Source organism: Schistocerca gregaria, chromosome 5 (genome assembly GCF_023897955.1).
Source record: "Schistocerca gregaria isolate iqSchGreg1 chromosome 5, iqSchGreg1.2, whole genome shotgun sequence".
NCBI lineage: Eukaryota > Metazoa > Arthropoda > Insecta > Orthoptera > Acrididae > Schistocerca > Schistocerca gregaria.
This window is the reverse complement of record NC_064924.1, coordinates 358,221,734-358,247,829: the sequence shown is the minus strand read 5'-3', so window position 1 is coordinate 358,247,829 and position 26,096 is coordinate 358,221,734. Positions and strand designations below refer to the sequence as shown.

General features: G+C 37.9%; 1 protein-coding gene across 1 annotated transcript in view; it reads left to right on the top strand.

Annotated features, from left to right (window-relative positions):
• Window positions 1-26,096, top strand: part of LOC126273342 (neural-cadherin-like) — a 597,074-nt gene that overhangs the window by 422,449 nt on the left and 148,529 nt on the right. The window contains exons 16-17 of the mRNA XM_049976888.1: window positions 6,582-6,787; window positions 15,707-15,849. Of these exons, the coding sequence (XP_049832845.1) occupies window positions 6,582-6,787; window positions 15,707-15,849 (349 nt within the window). The remainder of the gene's footprint in view (window positions 1-6,581; window positions 6,788-15,706; window positions 15,850-26,096) is intronic.

Here is a 26,096-nt window from a genome sequence, read left to right as displayed (position 1 = left end):
ATGGAGGTATTAGATAAGATAATGAAGTCAGAAAATAGCAGACCTGTGGAGGCTATAAAAATTAATGCAATCTGAAGTCTGGAGTGATATATATACCAAACAGTAAACATAAATAAGAGATGGGAATCATTTTTCAAAACATTATCCTATTTCATAGAGCTTGCATGTCCATTAGTATGTAAGAATGCAATGTTAAGAGCAATAAAAATTGGGTCACAGTAGATGTAAAAAGGAAGCTGGAACAGCTAAAAACTGTGTATGAACAATCTTACACAAGCAACTTGTGATGACTGTATGGACAAGAAGAAACCGATAAAAGAAACCAAATCCAATTACTACAGAAACAAAAATGCAGCTTCTAATAACATCACAACGACCATATGGCCAAACATAAAGAAAGAGAGGAAAGTGTAGACATGAGAAAGAGTGGGGACGTAACAATAAATAAAAATGGGAAGGAAATAAAAGACCCTAAAGAAGATAGTAATAATTTAAATCAGCATTATGTTGAGGTAGTGGACAAATTAATAAAGCAAAACTCTCCTGACAAAAAATGCATACAAAGTATTCCTCATGAAACAAAAATTTGTTCCTTCTCCCAACAAATGAACCTGAATTAGTAAAAATAACATACTGATTAAAAACAAAAAATACTGAGGGACTAAATGATATATCTGCTAGACTAATTAAATGCTGCCTGCTATGGGTGGTAAAGTCTCTGACTTTTCTCATAAGCTTAGTCATGGAAGAAGGAATATTTCTGAAATGTGTAAAAGGAGTAATATGAGCCCTATTTTTGATTGAGGCAGCAAGGAAGATACAGGAAATTACTGACCAATTTCTATTTGTTTATTTGTTTGCTGTCCATATAACAATCAATTTTTGGACACTTTCATAGATTTTACTTCACATATACAAAGGTTAATTAACACACATATGTGCACACATTGATATAGATAATGAAGGTCAGAAATTATCATTTTTTTTTATTGGAAAAACAAATTTATTGCACCTGACCTGTCTAAAATAATAAAATGTGCAATTAAATACAGAATTATATATTTTATAGAAAAATGCAAGGGTTTAGGAAGGGCAGATTCACCAATACAGCAATAGATTAATTTATTGTGTGTGTAGCTAAGGCACTAGATGAACAAAAGAAAGCTTGTGGTATGTTTCTTCACCTTTCAAAAGCTTTTGATTGTGTATGCTACACGATACAGTTAAAAAAGCTTAAGGGTTATGGTATAAGGGGGATAGCAGCCAATATCATAAAACCATTCGTGGAAAGTAGAGAACAGTGTGTAGAAATAAAGCAAAAGGTGAACAGTACTATAACAAATATCTACTCAGATTTTGAATTTGTTAAATATGTAGTGCCTCAAGTATCAGTGGTAGGCCCACTGCTTTTTATTTTATATGTAAATGATACGTCCAAAATAGTCGTTGGAAATGTTGTCATGTATGAAAATGACATATCATTCATTATAAGTAGTGTTTCAACAGATGACTTACAAAAGCTAGCTTCTCTAAATGTAGAATATGGAAACAGTTATTTCAGAGGAAATAATCTTTTTATAAACATAAATAAAGTCACATATATGTAAATACATGCAAACAAAACACCTTGCTTGAACACTATTACAGTAAAGCTTGGAGACTTGGTTCTAAACAGACAGAAAGTTCTAAATTCCTGGGCATGACAGTGGGTAGGTACTTGTCATAGGAGAAACATAAATAATATTTGTTACAAAGTAAGTTCAGGTATATTTATAATAAGAGAAATGTCAAGTACAATAAACACACAAGCACTGCTAACAATACACAATGGGCTAGTTCAGTCACAAATTTCATATGGTATCCTGGTCTGGGCAAATTCTGCAAATGTACACACACCTAGTGTAGTAAAGCTACAAAAGAAGGCTATAAGATACATAACAAAACATATAAACACTAATGTCACTTTACATACATGAAAAAATATTTATATAACAATTGTTTATTTAACAATGCAGTATGGGTAAACAGAGATATCCGTAACTATGTAACTGTAACACAAGAAATAAAAGTGATTATCATATTGAAGGAAATCTGCTCTAATTAACTGGCAAAGAGCCTGTAGAAGCACAATGCCGGATGCCTTCTATATACCAGTTTGTGAGTACCATATAAAGACAACAGAAAACATGTCTGCTTTCAGAAATAAACTAAAATTTCACTGGATTAAAACTTATCCATAAACTGTTGAAGAATACTTTGAAGTAAGAAATTAATGTAATGTTCCATATGTAATTGTGTAAATATGTAAAGAACTTTCTTGTACTTCTAGACCTATTTTGGAGGAGATTGGTCAGTTTACAGATATATGCTTGTAGGTGTGTATTTTTTAACTTGTAATTTTTCTACTTCATGTAAACATGTCCAATACCATTGCACAGAATGGTCCATAGACATAAATAAGTAAATAAATGACACCATGAATAATTAATAGTCAGTTAGTTAGTTTCACATTTCATGGATCATTTACACAATTAATGAAAATGGTATGGAACAAGTCACTTTACAATCTCTCTCTCTCTCTCTCTCTCTCTCTCTCTCTCTCTCTCTCTCTCTCTCTCTCTCTCTTCTCTTAAGGTAAAAAGAAATATGCTAATGAAACTTAGTAATTCCTATCCACTGTGATGCTATGGTTGGCAGAAGAATGCCACTTTTGCACATCTGGTAAGTGTAGTGGCTAGGATATTTCTCATTTTAGGGCACAATGAGAGATAGTGAAAGCCTTAGCAGAGAATGTGATTCAGTTGCTCCAGGCATGGATGCTATTGCGTGACAAGTGGAATGCTCTCACCATCTTCCAAAATCCCACCATCTGGTCACAAATAAGGAATATCCTACCCACTACCCTTCCTACATCCTCCTACCACCACCTACTCCACTCTGGTCACAAGCGCCACCTACCCCATGAAAGGCAGGGCTACCTGTGGGAGCAGTTACGTGCTCTACAAACTAAGCTGTAATCACTGTGTTGTTTATTATGGTGGCATGAGAACCAACAAGATGTCTGTCCAAATGAATGGCCACCGCCAAACTGTGGCCAAGAGACAGCTGGATCACCCAGTTACTGGACATGTTGCTCAACACAATGTTCTTCACGTCAGTGACTGCTTCACAGCGTGTGCTATCTGAATCTTTCCTACCAGCACCAAATTTTCTGAAATGTGCAGGTGAGAACACTTCCCGCAATATATCCTACATTCCAGTGACCCTCTGGCCTCAATCTTCATTAGTCCGTGTCCTTCACCCATCCATCCCCTTTCCTGCAGCCACTCCCGAACAGCACAGCCTTTTATTCCAGCATTGCATTCACTAGTCTTCTTACCTGTCCTCTATTTCTCTCCTTTTCCAGTCCAACTCCCCCTCCTCTCCACTTCTAACCTTGTGACTGCACCTATCTCCCCTAACTTGTCTCCACTTGCCCTGCATTACTGTCTGCCACTGTCTGCCGTCCCTACCTGTTATCATTCCTCCAGCATCCTCCTGCATACCTGTATTACAGGGACACCCACCCATCCCCTTGCCTGTAACCACTCCTGAACAGCACAGTCTTGTATTCCACCATTGCACCCACTAGTCTACTTGTCCCTCCTCTACTTATCTCCTTTTCCACTCCAACCCCTCCCCCCCTCCATTTCTATCCTCATGACTGCACCTATCTCTCCTACTTTGTCTCCAGCTTGCCCTGCATGCTCCCACAAGCAGCACGTTACTGTCCGCCACCCATACCTCCATACCCTTACACTGTTATCATTGCCCCAGCAGTCTCCTGACCCACACCACCCAGATTGCTTCTCCCATCGTCCTCAGTTCCTTGCAGGCCAACCTCAGTGACCTGATACAGTGATCATTTTGTGTGCAAGTTGTACTTGCATAAATGTGCAAGTGTTGTCTATTTTAGATGGAGACCTTTGGGACAAAAGCTCATATGTTTAGCAGTTTTTTTTGTTGTGCCTGTCTGTGAGTCAGCATCTCCTCTGTAATATTTTAACATAAGGGAACATCCAGAATAGTTTAACAGTAGATAAAATATTTTCATTAGGGAACATCCAGAATAGTTGAAAAGTAGATAAAAATATTTTCAAATGCTGATTTTATTTGACACCAGTAGCATAAAAACAGACACATACTCAGAACAAGTGAACAGAAATCTCATTATTCACGTATCAGCCCTTGGCAACTTCATAAGAAGGCAACCAGAATAACACTGTCTACTAAATGAAGAAATACAACAACTAGAACAACATTGTACAAGCAAGAACGTAGATAATTTACTGAATAATACTACAGTCAACATGACTACATAGAACTACCTAGTATACTGTTACTGGGCTGCAGCATGGCAACCCCATCTAATTGCTCATAGAGTTTTACATCTCATTTCGAATCACTGGTGCTTAGTACATTTTGAAAGAGTTTGGCTGTGGTCTTATCAAATTTCGCCTTGAGTTGAGCTAAGTAATCCTCCACTGGTGCCCTGGTGCAAAGTGATGGTATTCCAAAGGATTACACTTGGACAAGGATCACCTACTAGTCAGCCTTCATACCACGTCACTTTTCACCCAAATAGCTCTGGAAGATTCCTAGCTCTACTCAACGGCCAAACTCTTTGATAATGACACAGTCAGTGTCTTTCGACATGCACTAACAATCACTTATTTCAAATGTTGTGAAATTCTATGAGGAAATAGACAGGATTCCTATGGGTACCCCTTAGCTCTGCATGTGAGTAATCTATACCTGGAACAGTTAGAAGACGTAGCACTGAATAGTGCCCACCTGAAGTCGAATGCATTCTACAGATACATAGATGACACATTTGTAGTGTGGCCACGTAGCACAGAAAACCTACAGGAGTTCCTATGTCATCTCAGTGACATTCGTGGCAGGATCAAGTTCACTGTGGAGGTGAAGAGAGTGTACACCTACCCTTCTTGGAAATTTTGATCAAGAGACATTTGGGCTCCAAGGTGGGACACTAGGTCTACAGTAAGAAGATGCACATGGACATTTAACTTAATGCTTGGAGTCACCTTCATCCATCTAAACATGACTTGGTACTAACCACCATAGTAAATAAAAGAGCCAGGGCCATCTGCAACAGAAAGAGTTTTCCGAATGACTTACAGCGTCTGCATGAAACTTTCAGCAAAAGTGGTTACAATGAGATAGAAGTAAGATGTGGCTTAAAGTCAGATAAGAGAAGGGAGGAGAAACTAGAAGAAGAACAACATAATGAGTGCCATTCCTGCCGTATGTGGGACTGCAAAGGTGAATGATCATGAAAATACTGGGCAAACATCAAATAAATACCATTCTCCATGCAACCTGGAAAATTAAGGACATGATTGGTTCAACCAGACCAGCCAGGACTGTTCAACTAGTCGTTTGCAGTATTAAATGCAAATATGCGATGCAGTACTTCAGACAGTCACATTGATACCTCTCACAGCTCCGTACTACGGAACGCTACAGAAATGTTCAACGCAACCATGACAGATGGTCTCATTGTCCACTCAGCCTCTGTATTAATCAAATAACATGTTAAACTGTAAGAGAAACATCATCTCAAGTTTCAGTTAATGTGATGCTCCTAATTTCAATGTAAAAGCATACCATATGGTAAACTTCACTCCATTGAAGTATCTCATTATGTCTTCTATCTTGCACTGTTTCATCCTCTATACTGATATAGAACTAATCCAGTTTTTGTGTGCATCTGTATATGTGTATACCAGCCCTATAACTGGCAAAACATATACTATTAAACAGAGAACCACCTGTGAAACGACGCATCAAAATTCAGCTGTTACATTAATACTGTTCATCCTTTTACATTGTCTTGACTACCACCTAGTAATGTGTTAGGATCAATGGGCATAGGCAGAGCATGTGTACCATTAACACACAATATCTTGTTGCAGAGCATGCTCTACAACACGACAATTGTGACCTCAGTGCCTGTTTCACCAGGTACACCATCAGGATTCTTCCTCCAGACACCTGTTTCTTAGAACTCTGAAAGTGGGAATTACTGCCGCAACATGTCCTTGGTTCTCACCACTGCCTGGCCTTAATATGCATTAATTACTTCCAACTCAGCATTTCTTAACAGTAACCACTCATTTCTTCACTCCATTTTAGTTTCTATAATTTTCATTTTCTGACCTGTCTACTTTTCGCAGTCCCCGTGCCCCCCCCCTGCTTCCTTTCCCTTCAACTCTTCTGCTAGAAGAAGGGGCCATTGCCTCTGAAAGCTTGCGTAAATTAAAACTTTGTGTGTGTGTGTGTGTGTGTGTGTGTGTGTGTGTGTGTGTGTGTGTGTGTGTGTGTTCCTCTGCCACTGCTTGGTGAGAAGATGTTTTTATCTATCCAGTTACATTGTATATGTGTTTGGAGTGTTGGTAAAAGTTTTATACACTGCCTTTCTTTGAAGAAGTTCTTGTCAGTGTGTCATGATTACACCTTTAAATGAATAGTTTATCTAAGTTAGTAATTGGTATTTAGCAACTACATTTTTTATGCAGGTGCTCCTGCTCTAGTGAATTTAATGGTCCACGATGTCAGCAGACATCTCGCAATTTCCAAGGAAACAGTTGGGCATGGTATCCTGCTCTTGAAGTATGTGGCAGTTCACATCTTAGTTTGGAATTTAGAACAAAATATAAGGCAGGGTTATTATTGTATAATGGCCCATTAACTTCTCCAGATGGAAATGAAACACTGCTTTCAGGTAAAGTAAGTTTCCACTAAAAGTAGTATTTAAATGTATCAAAGTAGGTTAACTTGAAAAAAAAATCCATAAAATTTTTGCAGCAACATATCATGCTTGAATGTAATAAAAAGTACAATAGTATAACTCATGTTACTGTTTTAAAAGTAATTTAACAAGTGAATTTTCAATTTTAAAAAATCTTGATGTTCAATTTTAAAAAATCTTGATGTAAAATTTCATCATGAATCAGTCACAAGATAGCTAAGAGCTTCACAATTTGAAGCAGAATGTGAATATCTATGAAGCATATTTTTATTCTGGTGCCATTTTTAAATATGATTACTGTAGCCAGCAGTCTGTGCTTGTCTACTGAGTACCTTCTGTTATTCGATACTGACTGAAGGAAGTATTTTCTCTAGTTTTCATTTGTTTGTGGTTATTTGAATTGCTCAGTTAATGGAAAATATGTGCAGTACTGTTGTGTGGAAATGACGTGAAAACTGTCAAGATTCAGTGGCACAGTGATCAGTGGAATGGTAAGGAAAAGAGTAGGAGCAGGCTATCACAACACTACCATATAGGGTGCAGACACTTCCAAGTGCCCCTTAGATTGCACAGGAGCATGAGCACTGGTATATAGTACATGCCAGGTAGTTATATCACATACATTTTGTGTATGTGCAAACCAGTGCCCATGCCCATGTTCACTCGACCAGTGCAAAACTATTGCATAGGCTACAGCACAGCTGCCTAACTGCCCACAGTCAGTTGTTTGTCCACCTGTCCCCACATGTACCCATGGGTGCCTACTGCCAGTTAGTGGGCATGCAAGAGCTTTTAAAGAGGGTTGTACTAATTTTCCTGGGAAAGAGCAAATGTCACCACAGAAGAATTTGTATAGAAAGCTGATGTAGAAGTTCAAGAAAATGATTTCATCCTTATAAAATAATGAGATTCATTCAGTTCAAGAAGTGTTATTTATGAACATATCACAGAACATGAAAAATACTGGAAATTTTCGTACATAGGGCCCTGGAAATGTGACAATTCAGCTGAAAAGGCACACAAAACCATTGGTGTAGTCAGTGCTTTGAATTTCCTTGACTGGCACAGTAATAAACTTTTCAGCTGAACTGTCACCGGAGTTGAAATGGGTCTGGTTCCTTTAACACCAGAATTGCATTAATCAACATTTTTAAAGAAAGTAAAATAGAAATGAACAATTTTAGCTCTGAAGACCTGACAATGAAACATATCGTAAGACATGAATTAAACTGTGTTGTGCAATCCAGCAAAAGACATGGCAATCTCAGTAAAGGTTATTTTTCCTTTTTTGGGTCATAGCTGTGCTTATTCTCATGTGGTTTAATAGAAACAAGATATTATCACACGATGTTGCTGGAAACAACTGACTCACCCTCCATATGGCCCTGGTGTAGCACCAAGTAATTTACACTTCTTCTTAGAATAAAAAAGAAGTTTAGGCAGTTAATGTTACAAAAACAATGATCATATCAAAATGTCTATTTAACAGGGAAATCTGGTGGCAAACGTGAAGATGAAATTCTTAAGTTGGTTGGTTGCTATGATAAGTGCCTTAATATTGGTGGAAATTATATTGAAAATTAGGTTAAGATATATTCTTTCATGTAATAATAAAACTGTTTTAAGAAATGTTTAACAAACACAAGTTTACTGTAACAACAGTGTAGTTACAAGAACTAAGTACTGGAAGGAACTGCTTATGAACACCTGGTCTAGAGTTGTTTGTGACTGGGCTACACTTTTCATGCTTTTAGTTCTTAGTGAGCTCGTGAACATTAAACTAAATTGTGTAGTTTTAGATCAAAGGAATGGAGCAATCAGTGTACAGTTCCTCTTCTGTCAATCCAAAACTGGGAAAACATATGTTCCATAAAGGCTGTAAAACAACATGTGAAGTAAGTGAGGTGGTCAACAAACTGTTACCATGCTATCCTCCTCCTCTCTAATGTTTCAGTTCACAAAGTAATGGTGCTTTGTTTACCAGAAGGTGTAGATGCTGTTCAAGGGATGGTTCTAATGGGACGGACAACTCTCATAATGTATTATGACAATATCTCAGGAAATATTTGTTCTAGGGTCCTACAATAGATGCCATTGTGTTAGGTAGAAACATCATGTGAGATGTTTGCAATAAACAAAGACATTATTATGTTCTGTAAAAGGAAATGAAATGATCATATGGCATAATTGGACAGTAGACCCTGTTTCAAGTTATTCTGCACCGGGTGCAAGTCTTTCTATTTGATGCCCTTTCAGTGGACTCTGTGTCTTTATGATGAGCATGAGATGAAATTGTTAGGTCAACATAAACACTCAGCCTCTGAATCAAGAAAATCTCCAACCAAGCTGCAATTTAACTTATAACCTCAAGATCTAGAGTCAGTGATGGTAACCAATAGAATATGGTGCGGTATTACACATTTTCGTTTTGTGTTTGGAATCACAGTATACCCTGTGTTGTCTTTGTGAACCCTCCATATTGGTAAACTGAGTGAAAATAGCAAATCATTCGTGTTTCTTCTTTCCTAAATTTTCATGCTGGTGTATTCAATGTTCTTTTGTAAGCTGCTAAGTTATTTCAATTCAGCTTGTAGAGAAATAAAATGATAACAGTATATTATAAGTTAATGTAAGTGTTTCATAAAATAATAAAAGAACTATGCAGCTAGTCTGAATACCCATTTTTTCACTTCTTTCTTTGTAAAAAATGAGTGAAATTCATTTGTATGAAAACAAACGTCTGTGAGCGAAATTTTTCTGTATGCATAGAAATGTCTTTTCTTCTCTCAGCAGATTCATTTAGACTTTTTTAAGTAACTTATGAGAAATAAACAATTTAACATTGCTATTGCATAGCATTTCCCATTCTTCAAAATATGCTGTTCCACATTCCAACCTTACCTGCATGTCCTCAGGATTTTAGTCAATGTGAGCATAAGCAGAAGATGTGCCATATATTGTGTGTGTGTGTGTGTGTGTGTGTGTGTGTGTGTGATTGTCTGCTTGACATGGTTTCATGGAATAACACTCAGAAAACCTCAACTTCTTGTATTGTTTGAGTTGCTCTGAAAATGTAATTATGTAGGTTTTAATAGTGTAGCATTATGATCCGATTCCAAAGAATGCATGAAACATACAAAAACTTCCACCATCATACCATAGCAAAATATCTTGCCAAGAACCCAAGGAAATTATGGTCATTCATAAATTCACAAAGTGGATCACATGTTTCTATCATGTCACTCACCATGTCTGATGGATCAACAGAAGACAGCAAAAGGAAAGCCGAAATTTTAAATTTCACATTCAAAATATCATTCACTCAGGAGGACTGTTCAAAATATCATCATTGACTTTTGCACAGACTTTCACATTGAGGACAAGGAAATAGGCATCAGTGGCATGGAGAAGCAACAGAAAGAGTTGAAAACAAATAAGTGCACGGGTCCAGACAGAATCCCAGTTCAGTTTCACAGAGAATACTGTGTGGCATTGGCCCCTCACTTATTTTGCATTTGTCATGAATCTCTCACCCATGACAAAGTCTCAAGCAACTGGAAAAAAATACAAGTGAATCCTGTATGTAAGAAAGGTTAAAAGAATGAACATGCATAAGTCCAATATCTTCAACATTGGTTGCCTCGGGATTCTCAAGCGCATTCTGAGTTCAAATATAAAAAATTTCCTTGAGACAGAAAAGTGTCTGTACACAAATCAGCATGGATTTAAAAATCAAACAATGTAAAATCCAGGATGGAATGTAACAATATTATGAGAAGGAACGTTACTACGCACCATATAGCAGAGATGCTGAGTTGCAGATAGACACAACAAAAAGACTCCTCAATTAAAGCTTTTGGCCATTAAGGCCTTTGTCAACAATACACACACATACACACACAACACTCATGAAAACACAACTCACACACATGACTGCAGTCTTGCCTGAGACTGCAGTCTTGCCTGAGACTGCACTCTTGCCTGAGACTGCACTCTTGCCTGAGGCCGCAGTTGTATGTGTAAGTTGCGTTTGCGTTTTATCTCTTGTTCCGGTGATCCATGTTATGACACTATCACAGGATATGGAACATATCAATTTTACAAGTTTTTGGCCAGAATTTATGGTAATACATAAAACAAAACAAAAACAGTAAACAGTAACTTAGGTCCCACTACAAAAAATGCATTTTAGAGATAGATAGAGATTACAAAACAAAAACAGTACACAGTTACTTAGGTCCCACTACAAAAAATACATTTTTGAGATAGATAACGATTACAAAATAATAAGTGTTACAGAGAAATAAATAATGCAAAATATATGTTTACATTAAAAATATTCGGTATTAAAAATACAAATTTAGGCATACATTTGCGATTTAGAATACAAGAAATGTTAAACACAGTAGTTCAGGAACTTGTCTTAAGGAACTGCCTTAAGGTTTTTTTAAACAAGAGATCATCACCTACCAAATACTTAATTCTTGAAGGGAGGGCATTAAAAATCTTACAGCCACTGAAATGGACTCCTTTCTGCACCATACTTAGATTTGGCTGTTCATAATGGATATCATGTTTCCTTCTAGTATTGTGACTGTGATATGCACTATTCAGCTTAAAGATGGATTTTTCTTTCGTATGAAGCTCATCAAAGAGAATATATATTGCACAGTGGATGTAAGTATTTCAAGCTTCTTAAAAAGATTCCTGCATGTGGCTGTAGGATGGACTCCACACATGATTCTTATGGCTCTTTTTTGTACACACAGTACTTTTTAACCAGTGGCTGATTTCCCCAAAATATAATTCCAATTGCCATAATTGCATGAAAGTAACCATAATGCGCTTACTTCATGGTTTCCATATTTCTGTAAGAACAAACAATGCCCAGTGCATATGTCACTGAACTTAGTCTTTTGCATAGATCCAGGATGTGGTTTAACCAATTCAGTTTGCTATCAATGTGCAAGCCTAGGTATTTTGAGGAAACTACCCTGGTTAGTGTCTGCTCACCTAGTTTTACTACTATTTCCTCATCTTTGGATGTTGTTTGGAACTTAATTTAAAGAAAGACTATTACTGTTAAACCAGTTCACTGTTTCACTTAAAACCTTATTTGCTGTTACCTCAAGTTTATCTACTGAATTATCAATAAGTAGTGTAGTATCATCAGCGAAAATGGTGAATCTACAATATTCCGTACAGAGAGGGAGATCATTTATAAATATAATAAAAAGTAGGGGGCCCAGAACTGAGCCCTGTGGCTCTCCACATGTGATGGTACCCTATTCTGAAGATAATGGGACATCATCTTGACTATCTACTACAACTTTTTGTTTCCTGTTTGACAGATATGAGTCAAGCCATTGCCCTGCTGCACCACTTATACTGAGATGTGCAGCTTTTTGTAAAAGAATTTGGTGATTTACAGAGTCAAATGCTTACGTTAGGTCACAAATATGCCAATCACTTTCAGTTTTTTGTTGATAGTTTCCAAGAGTTTGCCAGTAAATGCAAATATTGCTTCTTTTGTTGACAAACCTTTCTGAAATCCAAACTGACTTTTGCTGAATATATTCACTGAGATGCTTAACTATCCTAATGTGCATTAGTTTCTCTAAAACCTTTGAAAAGCTTGTCAGTAGTGATACTGGCCTATGGTTAGCAGTATCTGTCTTATCCCCCTTCTTATACAGCAGTTTTACAACTGCAAACTTAGGCTTCTCAGGAACTATTCCTTGCTTAAGTGACACATCAAAAATGTGGCAAAGGACTTTACTTACATGGCTGGAGCAGTATCTTAATAATTTGTTAGAAATGTTGTGAATTCCAACAGTGTTTTTACTTTTCAGTTACTTAATAACTCTTTCAATTTCTTGAACAGTGACTGTTTTTACCTTCATGTGTTTTACTGAACCATGTACTCTAGCTTTCAAAAGATTGATGGCTTGCTTCATGGACCCTTGTAAACCAATTTTTTCTGTTACTGTTAAAAAATTGTTGTTGAATGTCTCTGCAACTGTTTTTGGATCGCTAACAAGATTGCCATCACTTTTGGTTTGGATATTTTCTCTACAAACTGCATTTATCCCCGTTTCCTTCTTTACTAATTTCCAGATAGTTTTTACTTTGTTGCTCGAGTTTTCAATTTCTGCCTTCAAGCACATGTTCTTTGCTGCCTGAATGGTCTTATTCAGAGCTTTATTGTAGATTTTATAGTGTATAATCATACTGTTATCATTTGAACTCCTGGCTGCAGCATATAGTTCTCTTGTTGTTTTACAAGAGATTTTGATGCCTTTAGTAATCCAAGGCTTGTTTTCAGTCTTGAACAGGTTTAGTGTATAATCCTACTGTTATCATTTGAACTCCTGGCTGTAGCATACAGTTTTCTTGTTGTTTTACAAGAGATTTTGATGCCTTTAGTAATCCAAGACTTGTTTCCAGACTTGAACAGGTTTTCTCTCACAGATTTTTTAGGAAATGCTTCTTCAAAAAGGCTTGTAACTTCATTGATAAATATAATAAATTTGGAATTAACATCAGTTGTAGCATAGACAGGACACCAGTCCACAAGCTGTAATTGCTGATTAGAGGTTTCAGTGGTGTGTTTGTTTATCATCCTAAATGTTTTCTGTGTGTGTGTGTGTGTGTGTGTGTGTGTGTGTGTGTGTGTGTGTGTGTGTTTAGCTATTGTTGATGAAGGCCTTAATGGCTGAAAGCTTTAATTGTGAGAGTCTTTTTGTTGTGCCTATCTGCTATATGGATTTAAAAAGCATCACTCGCAGTGAAAGGTAAACAACCAGAGAGACAGTCCTGATGTTGCTGTTGATAATGGAAGCAAGACAGAGAAAAATTAAGAGAGGTTCATAGGGTTTGTTGACCAGGAAAAAGAGTTATGTAAAATGGTGCAAGGCTTTCAAAATTTGGAGAAAAATAGTAGTAAGCTATAGAGAATGGCAGGTAATTTATAACATGTAGGAGAACCAAAAGGGGACAATAAAGTTGGAAGATCAAGAAGAAAGTGAGGTTAGAAAGGGTGTAAGACAGAGATGTAATCTTTCACCCCTACTTTTCAATCTGTACATTGAACAAGCAATGATGGAAATAAAAGAAAGGTTCAAGAATAGGATTAAAATTAAGGGTGAAAGGATATTAATGATATGATTCACTGATGATATTATTGCTATCCTGAGGGGAGGTGAAGAAGAATTGCAGGATCTGCTGACTGGAATGAACAATCTGATGAATACAGAATATGGACTGAGAAGAAATGCAAGAAAAATGAATGTAATAAGAAGCAACAGAAATGAGGATACTGAGAAACTGAACAACAAACTTGGAGGTCACAGAGTAGATGAAGTTAAGAAGTTGTGTCACCATGGAAGCAAACTACCCCATGACAGACAACAAGGTGGTCATAAAGAGCAGACTAGAACAGGCAGAGAGGGCATTTCTAGCCACAAAAAGTCTACTAGTAACAAACATAGGGCTCTTTTTTGTGAAGAAATTTTTGACATGTTTCAATTATATAGTAATAAATCATGGACAGTGTGAAAAACAGAACAGAAATTGAAGCATTTGAGATGTGGTTCTGCAGAAGAATGTTGAAAATTAGGTGACTGATAAGTTAAGAAATTTGGAGAGTCTCTGCAGAATTAGTGTAGAAAGGAAAATCTGGAAAACACTGACAAGATGAAGGGGCAGGATCACAGGACATGTTCGAAGACATCAAGAAATAACTTCCATGGTAGAAGAGGGGACTATAGAGGTTAAAAACTGTAGGGGAAGACAGAGATTGGAATACATACAACACGTGCCTGAGGATGTTGGTTGAAAGTGCTACCCTTGATATGAAGAGGTTGGCACAGGAATTTGAGGCAGGTCACATCAAACCAGTCATAAAAAATAGTCTTTAACAGAGTCTTGAATTGTACTTCAAGTTCGTTAGGACTGAATTTTGAATTTGTTAATATTTTAAATTCATTATTGTTCATTGTTATGTTTAGTTTTTCTGTGTGTTGTAATGAAACCGTTTCCTTACTGCTTATGTGTGTTCCATACAAATTATTACTTAATGACTAATAGCACCTTCTGCAAAGTTTACATAAAAGTAGAGAAGTGAAGGGAGTTCAGCGTTGTCTATAACAAAGACCAATGATTCTTGTGATACTCATCTCATTTTTACAACCACATTTTCAAATCGATTTGACACAATATCTCAGTGATCCATTAGGCTTATCTTCAAGTGAGGCACTGCTGCTGCTGAGTCATGTCAAACAAAGAGACTCTCACAATTTATTCTGCTGAGAAAGCTTACAAAATCGTATCACTGATTCTTAATTGATTCTTTTATGATTAGACCTTCTACAGATTGTACTATCTGCAACAGAAACCATGTCAAATGTGAAAGTCAGCATGATTTATTAACACAACTGAAGTCACCTATTATCATGGTATCGTTGATATATTTAGAAAAATGGTAAGTACAGGTTGGCAAATATGGTAAGTGTAAGCTAAATAATGTAACTAGAAAAATAGTGAATTTCCACCTGTTTAATATCACTAAGGCATCTGCATAGTACAGCTAAAGCCCTTTATTAAAGATATAAATGGACCAGCAGTAATTATATTTATTTGTTATTGCAGTTTACAAATACATTTACAATAGATGTTACCATATTCCACATCTGTCAAGCATGAAGATACCTGCAAACATGTTTTTTGAATGGATTGCAAGATCAGTTATTCACATTAGAGGCAGATCACATCTCTGTTGTGTCTTACTGGCCGTTGTTTCTAATGAGGAAGTTGTGGTTGAGAATGTTATGAAATATGTCTCTGCATGTCTGACGACAGTCTCAACTAGTAGTTTACATGTTTCTCTTACAGATTTTATATCACTTGAATTGGTAGATGGGATGCCAAGACTTCTGGTTGACTTTGGCTCTGGCACATTAGAGCTCAAAATAATAACAAGAAAACAGTTAAATGATGAAGAATGGCACAGGGTCGACATTTTCTGGGACACAGAAGTATGTTAAAACAATTATGTATTTACTTCATTTTCCATTCATTGTGTTGCTAGATGTTGAAGATATAGTATTTTGAACCCTAAACTCAAAATTGTTGCATTCCAAATAGAAAAATAATATATAATTATTCCACATCCATAAGTATCGAATACACATCTTCCCACATTGCCTTTTGAACTGGTTGCTACTCTTTCAGTGAGAAGCCTTCATGATTTAAAAATTAATTACCATAGACTTGCAGCTTCAGACAAGTGAAAATAAACCCATAGGGGATAATATCTAGGATATATCATGGGTGCATCACAAATTCAATGTTTCTTTTAGTCAGCAATTAGATAGAAGTCTTACCAAAACGAAAGCATTTAACATCTCACTGTTTGTAATACCGATGAAGCATTTCCTTACGTATTTGGGATGGAGGTTCAAACCTGATACAGTCTCCAGTGCAGTTACTAAATCTCACACATGCAGATTATATATGATGTCATTAGTGCTTATATGATCCTAACAAACACTTCATTTCTCAATAAACAATTTGAGTATTTGGAAGAGAGTGACAGAATTTTATGTGCTGTTGTGATGCATGCATTGAGACTATCGACTGTCACTTTGATAGTTGCTACAATTAAATAATGGCATGCTCTTCACCATTAGACCACTAGGCTTAAAGTGAAATTTTGAGTTTAAATTGTTGTTATAAGTGTGTGCTGTGCTTAAGTCAATATGAGGAAGTATATATAAAAAAAAAAAAAAAAAAAAAAAAAATATTTTTAAGAGCTATATATTTTCATATTGTTTACAAAACAACCTTATCCCTTTCAAAATACTACTGTCTATTACAACTAATACATTTGCCCCACTGGTGCTTCCACAGTTCGAAACATGTTGTGAAATTGGTGTTTTTTCATGCCCCTTTTCATGTGTGAAAACAAGAAAAATTTGCGCAGAGCCAGGATAGGTGATTAAGATGTGTGGGCAGTGGAACCATGCCACTTTTAGCTAAGAACTGTCTAACAGAGATGGCTGTGCCTGCAGGTGCATTGTCAAGGTGGAAGGACCAGCCTCCTGTCTGCCACAAATCACTGAACTGAGCTCCAAGATAATCCATTAATCTCTGACTGTTGATCAGTTATCTGTTGACAGTATGTGAGCACAAGCTCTTGAATTTTTTAAATATTTTTATTGTTTCTGGCAGGTAATGGATGTCCAAAACAAGGTTTGTCATCAATCAACATGTCAACATTTTTAAATTGAGCAAATCACTCATACACTTGAGTTTTTCTCTTAGCATCATTTTTTATATTAAAAGCACCAAGTAGTAAACAAAATTTCACAGTCGCACGTTGTTCAATTAAATTTGTCATCATAAAAGACAAAACAAGAACAAAGCAGCACTAGCAAAAAGAATCACTGCAGATGAACGGAACAAACCAGATTGACAACACAGATGGCACTGAACTGATAATGACTTGTGCTATACACACATAGTGGCAGAAATGCGTAGTACACAAGCCCCACCCAAGGCAATGTTAATCCAGTTTTCTTTTTGGTCCCCCTCATAAATCATAAAAGTCTATGTAGACCACTAATTTTGTACCTCAAAGTACTCAGCTTGGAATCCAGTATAATTTACATATATGGGTTTTAGATAGCTATGATGGCTATAGTAGCCATTGTAAGTGAGCAAGCATGTATTGATGAATCGTATCAACTGGAGATGCAAATAACCATTGTCTCCTACTGGCCAAGCAACTTTCTTTACTATCTGTAAACAGAATGATTACCAGGCTACACTTGCTTTATTGCTTTATTTCACTTTCAAATTTGGAATGATCAAACTCTGATAGGCTTCCCTATGCTTCACTAAAAATGATTTTGACCAAGTCTCCATTTTCTTTGCTTTTGTTCTGGGTTTAGTAATCTTGGCAGTTACCTTCTGTGTATATGTGTTATATATGAACTGCCTTGCTTATGGAAAATTCTAGTGATTTTGCTGCAATATCTGTAGTTGTTCTGTAATCTTCCAGTACAATGGAAAAAGCAATAAAAATCATGATTTCATTTGCTCAGTTGCATGTAGTACTCAAACTGTTATTCTTTACATCAAAATCCAACTCTCTTTTAACTGCTTTCAATCAGCAAAATGTTATTTATTTTGGAAGAATCCTTTCACGATGTGCCTGTGACTGCTGTAACATTTAATAAGCCGTCATAGTAGTTATATGAAAGAAAGGTATGATTTCATAGGCACATACATCCCATTGCAAATAATTTCATTATTTATCCAACTACTGCAGCCTACATCAGTTTTAACATGCTTACTGTTGTCAAAACTAAGTCTTCCACTAAAGTAATTATCCCTTACACTTTCCTCCATTACCAAATTGATGATTCTTTGATGTCTGAGGATGTGTCATGTCAAATTGTGCCACAAAATTCTTCTTTTGCCAGTTTGGTTCAGTACCACTTCATTAGTTACCCTATCTATACATCTAATCTTCAGTATTCATCTCTTGCACTATATCTTAGAAATTTATATTGTCTTCTTATCCTAACTGTTCATTGTCCTCATTTTGCTGCCATGCAGTTTTCTGCTATTATGTATTCCAAATGATTCTTTTCTGATTTATCCTTTAAATTATCTACATAATTTCGAATACTAACAAAATGATTCATATGCAAAACACTTAAGTGTGGACAAGATCTATCTCCCTCCCTCTCTCTCCCTCCCTCCCTCCCTCACTCTCTCCCTCCCTCTCTCTCTCTCTCTCTCTCTCTCTCTCTCTCTCTCTCTCTCACTCTCACTCTGCCATCTCTCCCTCACCCCCCACCTCTCCCTCAAACCCCCCCCCCCTCTCTCTCACTCACCTATCCCTCACCCCCCTCTCCCTCAACTACCTCTCTCTCACTCACCTCTCCCTCACCCCCCTCTCCCTCAACCCCCCTCTCTCTCACTCACCTCTCCCTCACCCCCTCACCCACCTCTCCCTCAACACCCCCCCTTCTCTCTCTCTCTCTCTCTCTCTCTCTCTCTCTCTCTCTCTCACACACACACACACACACACACACACACACACACACACACACACACACAAACACACACACACACACACACACAGAGAGAGAGAGAGAGAGAGAGAGAGAGAGAGAGAGAGAGAGAAGTTTAGGAGAGATGTTGAGAGGAAAGGGAGAGTACAGTGGCAAGTTGGCAAGTTAGAGGATCCAGACTAGAAAAGGAAGATATATAAGAAAAGATTCCTATAAGGGATCTAGTAGGGGAGTGAAGAGGAGAGAAAGTATTATGTGGGTGGAAGACAATGGGATGGTATGTGAACAGGAGGATGTCATGCGTGGTAAGTTGAAGACAATGATAAGCAGAGACTGAGAGCAGGGGAAAACAGTCATTGTTTCTCACAAGAATCCCAATTTTCTGTAGAAATGATTGAATGCAAAAGCAGGTAATTATGTCATTACTTGTACAAAATAACTGATTATATGTGGAAACACACTGCTTTGCTTTGGAAATTCTTCAAGTAAGGCTGATTCTCAAGACATAGAGGTGCAAATATATCAGCTAAACATATGGGAAAGCTGTACACTAAGCAGCCAGAACATTATGCCTATCTACCTAACAGCTATTACATCCACCTTTAGCATGGATAACAGCAGTGAATTGTCATGGCATGGAAGCTGTGAGACCTTCCTATGTTGCTGGAGGAAGTTAGCACCACATCTGTATACACAAGTCAACTTCATTCCTGTAAATTCTGGGATGCCACATTCAATCACATTGCAGACATGTTCCATTGGATTGAGTTAGGGGGTGAGCACATCAATTGGAATTCACCACTATGTTCCCTGGACTACTCTATTACACTCCTGGCCTTGTGACATGGCACGTTATCTTGCTGAAATATCCTGCTGCCTTTGGGAAAAGTGATCGTCAAGAAGGAGTGTATGTGCATGGTCTGCAACCAGTATACGATACTCCTTGGGCATCATGGTGCCTTGCACGAGCTCCGCTGGATCCATGGATGCCAATATGGATGTTCCCCACAGCACAATGGAGCTCCTGCCAACTTATCTCAAGTCCCACAGTACAGGGGTCAATGAGCTGTTTCACTGGAAGACAATGGATTTGCACTCTCCCATTGGCTTGATGAAGAAGATGTCGGGATTCATCAGACCATGATATGCTCTGCTACTGTGCCAATGTCCAGTTCCAGTGGTCATGTGCCCAAACCCCTGACGTCTGGACAGGGTTTCACCGCCTGTTGAAGACAGTCACCACCGCACTCCTTGAACACTGACAAGTCATGCAGTCTGCCAAATACCCTTGCCAGGTCTCAGGACCATCACATTTTGCCCCCAGTCAAACTCAAATAGATTGTGTGCACCTTCCCCATTCTACACACTGATAGCATGCTCACTGATACTACATGCACCGTGCATTCCTCCGCAGATTATGTTGCTATCACTAGGATGGGTTTGTATCCATAATAGGTCAGTGGTCATAATGTTCTGGCTGATCAGTGTATAATTATTTGAAAAGATGTGAAGGCTTATTTTACTATGTACACTCTAACACAGCAAAATAACAGACAGCTACAATGTCAGGTTATAGAAATTGGTTAACTTTCAAAATATGTGGCTGACAACATAAAGATAACTTCAACACCACAGACTAGGCCTTAGTCTTGTTTTGAGTGGCAAACTCGCACCTGATAGGCATGTTGCTGGTCCTTCCAGCTGTTAATGCCAGTAGATGTATAATGATGATGCCACTGTTTCTTTATTCAGGCAGTTCCTCATTTGACTTCATGAGACATAGTGGATTGATTCTGTTCTGGACCTCCTTCCCCACCACAGTTGTATCCAGGTCCTGCTGCACTGAATGCAGTGATGCCAAACATTTGATTAAGGAGGAGGTTCAAATATGTATTTGATGATTTTTTTTGAGTCATCATACTTCTGATTGGTATAATGCAATCCACCACAAATTCCTCTCCTGTGCCATTCTCTTCATCTGAGAGTAGCAGTTGCAACCTATGTCCTCATTTATTTCCTGGAGGTATTCCAATGTCTGTCTTCCTCTATAGTTTTACCCTCTACAGCTCCCTCTGGTGGTACCATGAAAGTCATTCCCTGATGTCTTATGAGATATCTTATCATCCTTATCAATGTTTTCGCCATACTCGTTTCCTCTCCAATTCTGTGCAGAACCTCCTCATTCCTTACTTTATCAGTCCACCTAATTTTGAACATTCATCTGTAGCACCACATCCCAAATGCTTTGATTATCTTCTGTTCCAGTTTTCCCACAGTCCATGTTTCACTACCATACAATGGTGTGCTCCAAGTGTGCATTCTCAGAAATTCCTTTTTTCAAATTGAGGCCTATATGTGATACTAGTTGACTTCTCTTGGCCAGGAATGCTCTTTTTGCCAGTGCTAGTCTCCTTTTGATGTCCTCCTTGTTCTGTCTTGATTATTTTGCTGCCTAGGTAGTAGAATTTCTTAAATTCAGCTACTTTGTGATCATCAATCCTGATGTTAAGTTTCTCACTGTTCTCATTCCTGCTATTTCTCATTAATTTCATTTTTCTTTAATTTACTCTCAATCCATATTCCGTACTCATTAGACTGTTCATTCCATTCAGCAGATCATATAATTCTTCTTCACTTTTACTCAAGATAGCAATGTCATCAGCAAATCATATCATTAATATCCTTTCACCTTGAATTTTAATTCCACTCTGGAAACGCTCTTTTATTCCCATCATTGCTTCTTCAATGTACTGATTGAAAAGTAGAAGCAAAAGACTACATCTGTGTCTTACACACATCTTAATCCAGTCACTTTGTTCTTGGTCATCCATTTATATTATTCCATCTTGGCTTTTGTACACATTGTATATTACCTGTCTTTCCCTACAAATAACCCTTATTTTCTCAGAATTTAGTTTTCCCTTTTCTAAAGCCAAACTGATCATCATCTAACACATCCTCAATTTTCTTTTCCATTCTTCTGTATATTATTCCTGTCAACAAATTGGATGCATGAGCTGTTAAGCTGATTGTGCGGTAGTTCTCGCATTTGTCAGCTCTTGCTGTCTTCAGAATTGTGTGGATGATATTTCTCTGAGAGTCATGTGGTATGTCATCAGACTCATACATTTTGCACAGCAATGTGAACAGTCATTTTTTTGACACTTTCCCCAATGATTGTACAAATACTTATGGAATTTTATCTATCCCTTGTGCCTTAATTGATCTTAAGTTCTTCAAAGCTCCCTTAAATTCATATTCTAATACTGGATTCCCTATCTTTTCTAAATCAATACCTGTTTCTTTTTCTTCTATCACATCAGACAAATCTTTCCCCTCATAGATGCCCTCAATGTACTCTTTCCACCTATCCACTCTCTACTCTCCATTTAACAGTGGAATTGCCATTGCCCTCTTAACGTTACCACCCATACTTTGAGATTCACCAAAGGTTTCATTGACTTACCTCTATGCTGAGTCAGTCCTTCTGACAATTATTACTTTTTCTATTTTTTCACATTTTCAATGCAGCCATTTAGTCTTGCCGGTGGGCCATCAGAATTGTACATAAAGGATTTTGAGGGACATGCACTGAGTATGAGGCTATCCCCTATTTTAGTTACGGGCCTTGGTTTTTGAGAAAGTTCACTGCATGCTGTAATATGCCATGTTCCAACCAGGTGTGTGTGGTGCAGCTGCTACACTGAAGGTACCATGTTTGGGTCCCTTTCATGGTTTTTTTTTTCTTTTCTTTTTTTTTAATCAGAATAGTCCACCATTTTTCCAATTTATTTTCCAGAATATCAACAAACAGTGTACATTGTATGAAATTATTAAGAAACATTCAATTTTGCTGTAGTGATGTAATTTTCACATCATTATTACAAAATCTTACTTGATATCACCTGCATTGCTTGCTATGTCACAACAGAAATCTGGATTATATTTCTCTTAAAATCAACAAAAACGCAATGTTTTACAGCACCAGGCACATTTCATAAAAGCTAAATCTTGCAAGCGCATGGAGTTTTAAGAGCGATACAGGAAAACATTATCTATTTACATTCAAAAACGTTTTTCTTTCATCCGTTAACTTTGATGCAAACCATGCATATTAGTTATATTAAAAAAAAGTTGGTGCCCTGAATTGATACAAAATTAATGAGTGTAGTTTTATGGAATCATCCCTGGATGCAATTGCTCTCTTGGTCTTCAACAAATCGGAGTATTCTGAATTTTCTTCATGAACATTTTAACCTGTCAGTAAAAATATACATTATAAGGCTGACAAAGTGGAGTACACTTTGGTGGGATAACTTTTAAGGTGCAGGTGCAAGCTTTCCTCTCATCCACGAAGATGTGATCGTATACGGTCAGATAAGTCTGGTGCTCTCTGCACCAGGGACAGACCTCTTCAGTATATAGTGTGTGTCAATTTTACATCTAGTGTAATGCATGTGAACTGCAGATTTAGTTTTGGAGAATGTAGTATTCTTTATAACAGAGCAGAAGGAAATGAGAAATATGTTACTAGCGAATGTAATTGTAAGTGTTCGTAATTTTTTTCTGTTAGTGTTTATGTGCAATATAGTCTTAAATGAAAGTTAACCTGCAAGTAATAAATGGTACAAAAAGACAAAGAACAGATGTTTTTGTAATATGTTATCTTGGAAGAATGCTGAAGTTTATGTAGGTAATTGGATATTTAGCAAAGACATAGTGAATTTAATTAAGAATAAAATAACTTTATGACTCAGTTCAACTAAAATGAGGGCAATGTGACAGGTAAATACAGTAAGCAGTTTCAGATGGATGTTTAATATAGTTCTTACATAGAGATGATGAAACTTGCACAGGACTGTAGAAATTTTTCCCCTCCCATGTATGGAAGAATCACAGATTTTAAAAAGTCTTCGTACGCCAGTTTCATGAACTTCCCTCATTTTGTATAGGACACAATTACACTTTTAAATTTGAGAGTTAATTCATCCACTCTTTCTGAACATTAGGGCCAAATTTTCCTGGCGTTTCCAGAATATGTAAAAAAAAAAGACAAAAAAATGGGATGCCCTGTCCTGATGCAGTTAGAGTTAGAGTGTACTGTGCTGTGCACGAATGACTTGTCTTGTTTAAATCTTTTCTCTGCATGAGAATGGTTCTCACCCCTTTCTCTGAGAGAGACCTACTGTACATTGATTGATATTGACAGTCCAGTTGATCAGTGTTGATTACGTAGTCAAGGTTAAAATTTCCAATTAGTATTTTTGTTTGTGTGAAGAATTCTTCCACAGCTACTAATACTTCTTCCATCATTGCACATTCTTTGGAAGTAGTAAACTGTGTAATCTTGCTTTGCCTGATTTTAAGCTTTTGTTTAAACCATTTGACCCAAGCCAAGCTGGCCACAAAATTAAAGGTAAACAATAAAAGTGGAACAGCGGTGTTTATTGTGATCTGAGTCTGTATCTGCTCCTGAGTATGCCTTACAATCCAATATCTGATATCAGAACATCTGCCTGACCATGATGTAACCTAACTGAAACCTTTCTGTATCTCTCAGCCTTTCCCTAGTACATATCTTACTTTATGTATTGAATTATCTGTACAGTATCCTCATATACTTTTTCTATCTCTACATCTTCTGCTTGTGATGCCAGCATGTATACCTGTTTTATTGTTGTCAATCTTGGTTTGCTGTTGATTCTCATAAGAACAACCCTATCACTGAACTCTTCCCACACTGTCTGCCCTATCTTTCTAACATAATGAGTCCTACTCCTGTTGTAACATTTTGTACTGCTGTTGATATTCCCCTATTTTATACTCATCTGACCAGAAATCATTCTCTTCTTTCCATTTCACTTCACTGACCCCTGCTGTATTTACACTCCTGGAAATTGAAATAAGAACACCGTGAATTCATTGTCCCAGGAAGGGGAAACTTTATTGACACATTCCTGGGGTCAGATACATCACATGATCACACTGACAGAACCACAGGCACATAGACACAGGCAACAGAGCATGCACAATGTCGGCACTAGTACAGTGTATATCCACCTTTCGCAGCTATGCAGGCTGCTATTCTCCCATGGAGACGATCGTAGAGATGCTGGATGTAGTCCTGTGGAATGGCTTGCCATGCCATTTCCACCTGGCGCCTCAGTTGGACCAGCGTTCGTGCTGGACGTGCAGACCGCGTGAGACGACGCTTCATCCAGTCCCAAACATGCTCAATGGGGGACAGATCCGGAGATCTTGCTGGCCAGGGTAGTTAACTTACACCTTCTAGAGCACGTTGGGTGGCACGGGATACATGCGGACGTGCATTGTCCTGTTGGAACAGCAAGTTCCCTTGCTGGTCTAGGAATGGTAGAACGATGGGTTCAATAACGGTTTGGATGTACCGTGCACTATTCAGTGTCCCCTCGACGATCACCAGAGGTGTATGGCCAGTGTAGGAGATCGCTCCCCACACCATGATGCCGGGTGTTGGCCCTGTGTGCCTCGGTCGTATGCAGTCCTGATTGTGGCGCTCACCTGCACGGCGCCAAACACGCATACGACCATCATTGGCTCCAAGGCAGAAGCGACTCTCATCGCTGAAGACGACACGCCCTCGCTCAAAGTCCGTCAACTGCACATACGGTTCACGTCCACGCTGTCGCGGCATGCTACCAGTATTAAAGACTGCGATGGAGCTCCGTATGCCACGGCAAACTGGCTGACACTGACAGCGGTGGTGCACAAATGCTGCGCAGCTAGCGCCATTCGACGGCCAACACCGTGGTTCCTGGTGTGTCCGCTGTGCCGTGCGTGTGATCATTGCTTGTACAGCCCTCTCGCAGTGTCCGGAGCAAGTATGGTGGGTCTGACACACCGGTGTCAAAGTGTTCTTTTTTCCATTTCCAGGAGTGTAGCTTGAGCCTTTGCATTTCCGTTATTCAATTTTCTAGCTTCCCTGCTACGTTCAGGCTTCTGACATTATTGTCCTTTCGTTGGCTATTCAGTCTTTTTCTGATGGTTGTCTCCCCCTTGGCAGTCCCCTGCCAGACATCTGAGTGGGGGACTATTCTGGAATCTTTTGCCAAAGGAGAGATCATTGTGACATTTTTTCAGTTACAGGCCACATGTCCTGTGGTTACATGTCATGTGTCGTTAATGCAGTGGTTTCCATTGTCTTCTGCATCCTCATGCCT